The following is an 11,536-nucleotide window of genomic DNA, read 5'->3' as shown; positions in this document are numbered from 1 at the left end:
AACAATCTTGTTTTTTAGTTTGAAAGGGGAGGTGGTGTTTACATCAACCCAATTTATATATATTTACTTTTTGATGTCTGTTGCTTTATGGTAGCGATTACTGCCACTTCTTTTTTTAGCTTTTCTGGTAAAAACTATCAAAACTATTGATAGGGAAGGTAGATTTTGTTGATCTGTGCATATTTTTTTTTAAATGAGAATGACATGCCATTAATAACTGAATGAGAGCTTGTCTCGTTTATTAATCGGGCCAATATATGATCACTTAAAATAACATCTGAATCACTTTCCCCGCAGGCAATTGCGGCAGGCTAAGTGAATGAATGACAAAATGACAGCGATTTCATCAATAAAGCTATCGTATATATCAGAATATAATTGTTTTTCATAATCAATATAAACAGCTTTTTCCTTAAAAAAAAAACGAATATAATTTTCTTGTGCTAACTAAAAAGTATGCCGGGTTGAGAGTATCTGGTATCGGTTGTGATATTCTTATTCCCAGTCGCAAGAGAACATGTACCCTATCAATACCAGTAAAAACAAATATATTTTATACAAGAAAAACTAAACTGGAAGTGCAAGTTAACTTTTTTCTAGCTTAAATATTTGGTTAAGATTTGATGGTTTACCAGGCGTGGGAATATACAAGTTGTTATTGACAGTTTAAATTCTATCACGCTCTATATACAGCACTTCCCTATTTTTGTTTTCAACGACACAGATATATATATAAATGAACATTTAATTCCGCCCATCCACAGGAATAACCGTCGTCTTCCTTGTGTGATTATGTAAGTTGAGTAACATATAGGAATATAAGTTTTATATATGCAGATTCACTTTCAATATTTCATTATGCACTTTAATTTTGACAAAGACTAAGGTACGTGAAAAACATTTTTATTTAAACGAAAAAACTATTAAATTTAGGGCTTCGTAAATATATTTTGATACTTAAACTATATAATTTGTACATGATTTTGACTTTAAACTTAAATAGGCAATTGTGTCAATTAACTGTATTTTCTTGTTGTTTAAGAGTAATTCGGATAAATCTTTAGTAATAGTGTTCGCGCTTGTAAATGTTCTTATATCTCAAAGAAGTGATGTTGATTCCAAAATGAACTAAATGATATAAAACTGCATACTTATACTTCCTTCTTTAGAACATTGTTTAAAAATATGAATTGTTCCAATTAGGTATTCACGGTGACTTTTTAATTGTTTACATATTCGTTTGTATTTTGTAGAGTTGTTCAAAGCCAATCATGCATGTACCACATTATCATATTTGTGAGATTTGCATATTTTATATTTTATATCATAATAACAGGAAGTGCTAGATAAACAAAGTTCTCATTTGAAACAGCAAAGTTATTCGCAATGGAATGTCGGTTAAATACCAGAGGTCGAACAGACAAGAAAGCAGCACCGTATATAAGGACAGATACGGTAAGGAATATTGTAAATATTTTGCTCCATATTACAGGGGTCACTATGTCTAATATGCTAGACTCTGTGAATAATTTGCCATTTCCATTTAATATAATGTGGTATGATCGTTAATTATAGACATCTATCAACTAGAGACAAAAAGCAACTACAGCTCATCCTACGACCTTTAACAATGAACATGCCATACCCATGTTTTCACAGAATCAAGTATTTATTAGTACACATTCAACAGATTTAGTTGAAATCATAAGAAAACAATAACGACAGGATTTACAGTCTTGAGATAAGTTTTTATGACAGTATAGCAATTATAATAAATCAATATCGACAGGATTTATGATCTTGAGATAAGTATGTATAACTGTATAACAATTATAAGTCCACTTTATCCATGTCCACAAAATGTTACCAGAACAACATTATGACATAATACTGTTCTTATTGTCATGCATCATTTTTAAATATATGTATCTTCCTAATTTTTGTAATTCAGTTGAAACATTTTAAAATTTAAGAAAGCTTTCTTCATTTCTTCATATAGTTTCCTCCACCCTACGATAACCTAGAATGTAAGACAAATGGAAGACAAACACATTCAGTATCAACGGTGAGTGTTCGTAACATTACGATATAAAACAGATGTCTATATAAGATACGGAGATGCGTTATGGCACCAAAATAAAGTCAAAGCGATAAAGTTGTAAGCAGATATAGGTCAATGTAATGCCTTTAACAAAACCAATATCAAAAAGTTATAAACGGCCAAGCTATTACAAAATAAGAAACTATTCAAACGACAAAACTAACAGCCTAATGTAACTAAAGGAACACACGAAATTCAAAATACAGGCAATAACGACCAGTACGTGTACTGAATCACAAGAATTTGAGCCACATGAAAGAATGTGAGCGTAAGAAAAAAAGCTAAAAAAAAAATTAGGTACACAAAAATAGAAAAAGACAAAAATCACAAGATACCGTTCTTTAATTATTTGAAATATCCTTACAATGGTGAAATATCCTTACTATAGTGAAATATCCTTACTATTATAGTGAAATGTCCTTACTATGGTGAATTATCCTTACTATGGTGAAATATCCTTACTATTGTGAAATATCCTTACTATTGTGAAATATGCTAAATGTTGACACTTAGCATATATCATATATGAGAAGGACCTAATTATGTTGAAAAACAAATAATTTGGTATATGAACCTGAATATGGTATACAACAATTTCATATTGAATAATAACCTATCAAAAGACAAAAAGACAAGTTATTCCAATAGTCGTATTAATAAATAACATATAATAAAAAGCATTCATTATTTTGTTTTCTGCGTCACTCTAACACTATGTTTTTTTTACAGACGATCACTTCAGAGATTTCCCTTGAAGCATTTGACTTCTTTAGTAAAGACAGTTTATTTGACACATCAGATAATGAGGATGAAGGAAGCACATCTATATCCTCTTTATCAGAGACTTCAGACGTCCAATCAAACTCATCAAAGGATATGGTATTTATTTAGACACAATTTTGCCAATTCACAATGCTTGTTTCAAATGCTTACTTCTTAAAATAGAAATGGGTGTATTTTGAAATTGGCTAGAACATGATGGTGTTTTTTTTACATAGTAGTATTACGCTTAAGACTATTTTTGTATCGAATAAAATCTTATACGTATCAATATGACAAAGAACAGCAAAAAATAAGTACCTTCAAATGTATTCTTCTGAAATTCCTAATTAAATCTATTTTATTTACATTCAAAGCATTTTTTTTTGTATTTAATGTGACTTAGAACAATCTTATACCCGTTTTTTTTACAAGAAGGCTAGTTTTTAATTGCTGTGTCATTTGGTCTCTTGTTGAGAGTTGTATCATTGGTACCACATCATTTTTTTATAATAAAAATGTTCATGCTATTGTAGAAAGAAGACATACGAAAACCGGGAGATGGAAATGTCAATGGTGTTTTATCCAATGATTGGCGACATAAACTTCAAACCGATTGTAGCGAAGACGAAGATGGAAGAAATGTCACACCAATAGAACATGATGATCGTACATCGTCAGTAACACACCGAGTAAGTACATGTAATTACTTGTGAAATGTCACACCAATAGAACATGATGATCGTACATCGTCAGTAACACACCGAGTAAGTACATGTAATTACTTGTGAAATGTCACACCAATAGAACATTATGATCGTACATCGTCAGTAACACACCGAGTAAGTACATGTAATTACTTGTGAAATGTCACACCAATAGAACATGATGATCGTACATCATCAGTAACACACCGAGTAAGTACATGTAATTACTTGTGAAATGTCACACCAATAGAACATGATGATCGTACATCGTCAGTAACACACCGAGTAAGTACATGTAATTACTTGTGAAATGTCACACCAATAGAACATGATGATCGTACATCGTCAGTAACACAACGAGTAAGTGCATGTAATTACTTGTGAAATGTCACACCAATAGAACATGATGATCGTACATCGTCAGTAACACACCGAGTAAGTACATGTAATTACTTGTGAAATGTCACACCAATAGAACATGATGATCGTACATCGTCAGTAACACACCGAGTAAGTACATGTAATTACTTGTGAAATGTCACACCAATAGAACATGATGATCGTACATCATCAGTAACACACCGAGTAAGTACATGTAATTACTTGTGAAATGTCACACCAATAGAACATGATGATCGTACATCGTCAGTAACACACCGAGTAAGTACATGTAATTACTTGTGAAATGTCACACCAATAGAACATGATGATCGTACATCATCAGTAACACACCGAGTAAGTACATGTAATTACTTGTGAAATGTCACACCAATAGAACATGATGATCGTACATCATCAGTAACACACCGAGTAAGTACATGTAATTACTTGTGAAATGTCACACCAATAGAACATGATGATCGTACATCGTCAGTAACACACCGAGTAAGTACATGTAATTACTTGTGAAATGTCACACCAATAGAACATGATGATCGTACATCGTCAGTAACACACCGAGTAAGTACATGTAATTACTTGTGAAATGTCACACCAATAAATCATACTTATAATTCGTTTAAGCAATATTGTAGGTACATTTATAGACTTTAAATAACTTCGAAAATAATTATCTTCGAAAATAAATATGTGCAAACACACACACACATACACACACACACACACACACACACACACACGTGTGACAACTTTTTCTGATATTGACCTCACAGAGGGATAATGTTTAATCAAAGAGAGAAATATACTCAGTCAGTTTGAATTTTATCGTTGTTTGTGAATGAAAACACTATGACTTTTTCATTGCAGCATGAAGTACTTGTCGAACAAGATGAACTGGATAGAAGTCAACCATTCATCAAAGGGAATAAAACACATACACAGTTTGAAAAAGAAATAGAAAGCAAAAGAGATGATTCAATGACACATGGAAATATAACATACAAGTATGAGACATGTAGTGTTAATGCTGATGGTGATCTTGAAACAGAAGACTGTCCAGATACTGGCATTGATGTAAGAATATTAAACTGTTGTAGCTATCTAGAGGTAAACTAAGATACATTCTGTACAGACGCATGTACTTCGGAATGTAAGAAAGGGGCCACACTATATTTCTCTCAGTTTTCATCCTAACTGTTGAATTTAACTTTATCATATTACATGTTATATAAACTTCAATTTAAAGGCCGTTTACATGAATATAAATTGTTCATTCTTTCAGTAAAGGTCTTTTCTCCTTTTAAAATATTTGATATAAACAAAATCTTGTTTTTCCCTATCAGACGTGTGTTTTGCCGCTCTATATTTTAAGTATCGATAATAAAACTATTTGGGTGGGGATTTCAGTCAACATGTCTCCTGTTCGCTGTGCATTCATCAATTGCCATGCGTCGAAATGACACAACCAGAATAAGACACAATCGGACGCCTACATTGATATCTAAAAGATCAAAAAGACCGCGAAAACATTACCGTACAACTTCATTCATATTCATACATACTAGATGTACTTCGAATTCTCAATTTCGTAGCACAAGTACAAAATAGTTTATCATCATAAATTAAACAAATCAACAAATAAAAAAACCAAAGATAGGTTAATTACAATATTCTAGTGTAATAATTCTTTGTAGATTTTGCCACCTGATATAGGAGTGAAGAAATCCCCTATAGTGTTCATGTTAACTGATGACCATAGTGAACCTAGTGGATTGACCTTAGTATCGACCGATGAAGGTCATATCATAGAAATCTCTGACAAATATATCAAATACTATCAAAAGCTAAATCTTAGGTATGTTGTGTCATACTTTGGTTTCCAGGGAAAATCTGGTCAGTATTTTTGTGAAATGATAAAGTCTGAAAATTAAGCAGTTTACATAATCAGATTGATTCAATGAAAACGAAATATCAATAATTGTCAAAGTGTACCAAAGAAAATTCATTGCACGTAATGTTACATTCAGTGTTGTTGTTTATAGTTTATAGTTTATTCATTATTTATGTACATGTGAACTTTAATTCTTTCTTTTTTTGTGTCATTGAAGGCATTATGATAAAATATTAGGAATCGACTACCAAGCAGTAAAATTTTATCCGCATGAGATAGTCCTAGAAATGTTAAAGTATTTAGTGTATCCATCCACAGAAGAATTTACCAGCTTGGTTTGTAAATTACAATTAACAGATATAAATCTTTGAAATATATATAACAATATAAATACAAGACAAGACAAGACAAATACTTTATTAAAGTCTCATCACTTGTTTCATGAACTGTCTTTTTCCATATTTATTTACGCATGCACTGTTATTGTATTATAATTGTATACTGATTTCTCTGTAACGATGTATGTTTATGAGAATAAAATATTCGTAAATGTTACATATAAAATATACAGCTTTTTAAAACACAAATTAACAACAAGAGCCACTCTATAAAGAGTTATGAGAGACTATAAAACAACTTTTCTTAAATTATAATACAAATACCACTTAAGTCAACTATCATGAACATAAAATACATTTTCGCTTTATTAAAATTTCAGATTTTGGCAGTATAAAATACCATATTTTCATTTGTAAAAAGAAATATAAATTTCTCATTATTAGACATATATGTAAAAAATTCTCATCAACAATACTAGCATGGTTAAAAATAACAATACGGATATCTGAATATACAGGACAGTTTAACAAAATATGTTTTTCATCTTCAACGTCATCAGTACAGTTAAAACATAATCTATTTTCAATATCAATATTCTCGTAACGACATTCTATATGTACGTAATTTTTTTTTATCATCTGACATAATCTTGTCATACCATTCTTCCTTAAATTTTACAAAACATACTTTTTCAATATTCTTAACTAAATCCTTGTTCAAAATAGCACCATTGCACAAATATTCCATATCAAGTTCTTTAAACTTATTTTTTACTCTAAAATGCCAATTTATTTTTACTTTTTTACATGTGTTACCCCATATAAACACTTTTTTTATTTACTCTATCATCATTCATTTTATTAAAACGTGTCCAGTTTCTAAAAACACTAGTCCACTGTTTGATTTTACAAGGCATCCATATATGTTTCATGTCAAGGCCGTCTCCACTTCGGAACCTTTTTGTTACCTTTAACTTAATTTTAAAAAAAATCAATTCTTTGAATATGTTCCTATTAAACGAAACACGTTTTATATCCCCCTCATTGGTTACTAATCATAAGAATCTAGCTATTATTCACTTGAACTGCCCATTTTTCAATAAGCAGCAACACCAATACGTATAGTATGCTCTAAAGAAATCCGGCATGAAAAAACTAGGAAATGAGTGAACTAAAGACCTGATTGTAATATTAATAAACGGAGAAATATAGAAATAAGTTAATTAGACAGCAGTCATACATGCAGAATAAAACATACAAGACATATATAGTGAACAGTTAGAACAATATCTTAAGACTGAAATATCAATAATAGAAATGATATATTATTAGATTGTTGATAACAGAAATGATATATTATTAGATTGTTGATAATAGAAATGATATATTATTAGATTGTTGATAATAGAAATGATATATTATTAGATTGTTGATAATAGAAATGATATAGTATTAGATTGTTGATAATAGAAATGATATATTATTAGATTGTTGATAATAGAAATGATTATTAGATTGTTGATAATAGAAATGATATATTATTAGATTGTTGATAATAGAAATGATATATTATTAGATTGTTGATAATAGAAATGATATATTATTAGATTGTTGATAATAGAAATGATATATTATTAGATTGTTGATAACAGAAATGATATATTATTAGATTGTTGATAATAGAAATGATATATTATTAGATTGTTGATAACAGAAATGATATATTATTAGATTGTTGATAACAGAAATGATATATTATTAGATTGTTGATACATTGTAATAGAAATGATATATTATTAGATTGTTGATAATAGAAATGATATATTATTAGATTGTTGATAATAGAAATGATATATTATTAGATTGTTGAAAGACAAGAACAAAACAGAAGTAATGAATATTTAGAGATAAAAGTGTATGTAAAGGTTAATACACGTGGTATTACTAGTGGTATGTACATTCATATGTATTTAGATTTCTTACGTTATTTTAGCATTCATTGCATGTGCAAACAGGTTTTTATTAAATGAGCTAAATTTAAATCAGATATGAATTGGCAGCATGAATTTATAGACAAAACCGGGGACAACCTTTGTTAAAAGAGCGAAACAGAATATCGAATTCTTGAGTAACATACACTGAAGGGACAAAATAATCTGACGTATACTTGACAGAAAACATTAAATTTTAAAGTGTTTTGGAAAAACTAACTCTTATTCAAACCGGGACTAATACTAGGTACTACTACGTCGGATATCAAAACTAGCCCCGTATATTCTGAAACACTAGCTGGAAATAATATAAGTCTGTCCAGGAAAATTATCAAACTCTGTATCGAACATATCACACTATTTAGAAGATCAGATTTTTCTTTCTTTAATATTATGAATACTAGTTAATACCTTATTACGTAGCCTTAAAAGAAAACACATAAAATATTCCCCATTGCTGTATTTCACATGATTAGCATTTGTAAGTAAAGCGTTTCATATAATTCGCCAACGGAAGGCAACAAAGTAAACTTTAAAATCAAAGATACATATATCTATGTATGTCTACGGCTTTGACTATAGATTTTATAGACTGAATCTTGTATAGCATCCAGTGGCAAAGATTTGATTCATGTTCAGAGTCCAAAGTAACTATAGATAATTTTATCTTAAAAAGAATATATCGGTGTTTAAATACCAGTAAACAGGTCAGTCAACAACAAAAACGTCACATTATCGGTAATGCTATAGTACTCAATGTGTGTCGAACAGTGATCAACAGTTCATTGTGTTTCTTTTACGAAAAATATTGTACAGCAGACAATACATCATTAATGTATGAAAATATATTTTGTATTCTTATATTTATGTTATTTTTAGTTGGTGATGGTTCAGAAAAGGTATCGACAACAACAACAACAAATTCCAGTACTCTTAGAATAGTTAACGTTAAATGGAAACATCCAATTGAATGCTATATCCGTTACTATCCCCAATCAAATAAATATATTACAGTGGATAAATCAGAGAACTTAAACTTATCAACGTTACGATTCGAGAATGGAAACAAAAGTAAGCAATAAAGTCACACGTGCTCCTAAAAAGTTATTGAATGGGTAGTACTTAGAAAATTATCACGTTTGCTATTAACCAACTCGAGTAGCCTACAAAAGCTATCAGGGTTGTCCCTTATTAAAAGAAAATTTCAAAAAAAAATTAGCATTGTACAAAAATTATTATTTCTCTTCTTGCATCTTAAATTTCTTTTTTGTTTATGTTCATTCCGTTTGCCGTCTTATAAATAAAAAAAAACTTTGTATTAGTGATTAAACTGTTGCTCTAATAATACAGCAAGTACTGTATGGTAAAAAGTAGGGAGATGATATCAACTTTGTATAAGAGAAGTGGGGAGTATATTCATGAGACAGCAGCCTAACGGCACAAATAACCAAACGTTTTATCTTTTTATTCTAGATCTCATCCGATATAACATGTGCTCTGGGTTATTCAGAAAAGAAGAAAATAAAAAGCTTAAAGAACCACATAGCGTTTTCATTGGCGTCTTTCAGGTTATTCACTCCAAAAAATTCATAATGGCAGCAAAAGCGACAAAGCTTACTCTAGTTGTGAGTAATATTGTATTTGTCATCTGACAGTGTATTGATATTACAAGTGTTCCGAAACAAATATTTACATTGATACAATTCAAATTAATGAAAATCTTAGATTAAAAAAAAGTGAAATTATCAATTGATCGAAAACAGACATATGAAATTTTAGTAAAATGACTAACAGCAATAAAAAAAGAAAAAGAAATCGTGATAATTTTGTAAGTTCAGGCTTTACTTGACCTTCAGTGAAATTCTGATTTTTGATACATGCATGCTGATGATTTTTACTGCAAGCAGATTTTCATTAACTTTACGTGATTTTTTTCTAACTAATATTGGAATATGTTTTATTCACACTAGTAAGAAATTATAAACTCAATAATTCTTTAAAATGATGAATTATGAATATATATTATTATAGTGTTTAGTCAATGTTATCATGTACAAATCCACAGATTGATATTCCGTATTGTTCAAGACGATAAGCTCGATTATAATGACAGTAGCAGAACAGATATATATTGACTGCAACCAGAGTACCTGAACTTGAATTTCATGGAAGGATTAACAAAAAAGAGACAGTTGCTTATAAAGAGACAAAAACAGGGTCCAACTAAAGCCCACCTCCGGGTGCGAAATGTTATAAATTTTACGAAAATACTTTTCTGTTTAAATGTCACTATGTCAGATATTCCGGGGAAAATGTTGAAAGCTTACTTTAAAACATGATTATATGTATCGATCTCTCATGCAGAGTTATCGGTCCTTTCTCTCAATTGAGAGAGAGAAAGGACCGATAACTCTGCATGGGAGAAAATACCGAAAACTCTGCATGGGAGATTGTATATGTATATATTTTTTTTTCTCCAATTTTCAGACGGGTTGGACGGGGAATAAATCCGAAAGAGAAATTGTTCAAGCTGATCCACGTTTTTTTATAGTGAGAGATGAAAAAGGGGAAGGTAATAGGGTTTTTGAGTCCCTATTTTATAGAGGTAAATGCAATTATAACCTAAAGATATGATTGTGATAATTTTTTGAAGGCATTTATAATTTAAACGTTACAATAATTTCTTGACCTTGGCCAGTAAGGGTCACTATGTTATAATAAGGACTGTCAAACAGAAAATGGCTTGCAAGACATTTAAAATAATATAAACAAACTTTATCTAGTCTTCAGCAAAAGTCATGTGATTATTAAAAATATGTCTCAGGTCTAAACCACCCGATATAGTCGTATTGTTGTTGTACAAATATTTCGTATCAACTTCAAATTAAGGTCTGAGGTCAGTATTTTTGTGATTTTACTTTTTACATGATAATCAAATTCATCCAATGTTTTCAGGCAGCTACTGGACATTTAACAACAAAGGATTACAACTGATCAAATGTAACACAAAAGAGCTTAAACTGCGGGATGACGTGTGGTTTACGATCATTTCAAAGGAGACACTTTCAGAAGATTGAGTTGCTGAATAATAAAAAATATAAGAAAACAACCTTTTTAATATCCGTCCTATAATGAGATTGCAGAAAAGTAACCCTTACATGAATATACAATATAGCTGTGTAAAAGTGCATTTCATTCTGGATTTTGTCTGATCAATTAAGTCGACGTTGAGTATAAAATCGAAATCGCTTGTAATATTATACACCAGGAGTTAACAATACAACATTCAAGGAAATATGTCGGAAGATTCAAACTAATAAAGTGTAAATCTATAATACATATAATCTGTG

General features: G+C 30.1%; 1 protein-coding gene across 2 annotated transcripts; it reads left to right on the top strand.

Moving 5' to 3' along the window:
- The first annotated feature begins 702 nt into the window (after window positions 1-702).
- Window positions 703-11,536, top strand: LOC143067186 (uncharacterized). 2 transcript variants are annotated; one of them, XM_076240279.1, is made up of 13 exons: window positions 703-794; window positions 1,337-1,455; window positions 2,000-2,065; window positions 2,831-2,980; window positions 3,397-3,552; window positions 4,834-5,040; window positions 5,661-5,821; window positions 6,075-6,192; window positions 8,058-8,145; window positions 9,066-9,257; window positions 9,660-9,811; window positions 10,674-10,791; window positions 11,142-11,536. In XM_076240279.1, the coding sequence occupies exons 2-13, from the start codon at window positions 1,387-1,389 to the stop codon at window positions 11,261-11,263; spliced, it is 1,599 nt and encodes a 532-aa protein (XP_076096394.1). In that variant the 5' UTR covers window positions 703-794; window positions 1,337-1,386; the 3' UTR covers window positions 11,264-11,536. The 2 variants fall into 2 exon arrangements, with proteins under 2 accessions (XP_076096394.1, XP_076096393.1); XM_076240278.1 differs by having other exon boundaries at window positions 779-886.

Source organism: Mytilus galloprovincialis, chromosome 3, assembly GCF_965363235.1.
Source record: "Mytilus galloprovincialis chromosome 3, xbMytGall1.hap1.1, whole genome shotgun sequence".
Taxonomy (NCBI): domain Eukaryota; kingdom Metazoa; phylum Mollusca; class Bivalvia; order Mytilida; family Mytilidae; genus Mytilus; species Mytilus galloprovincialis.
This window is presented reverse-complemented; position numbering and strand designations above follow the sequence as displayed.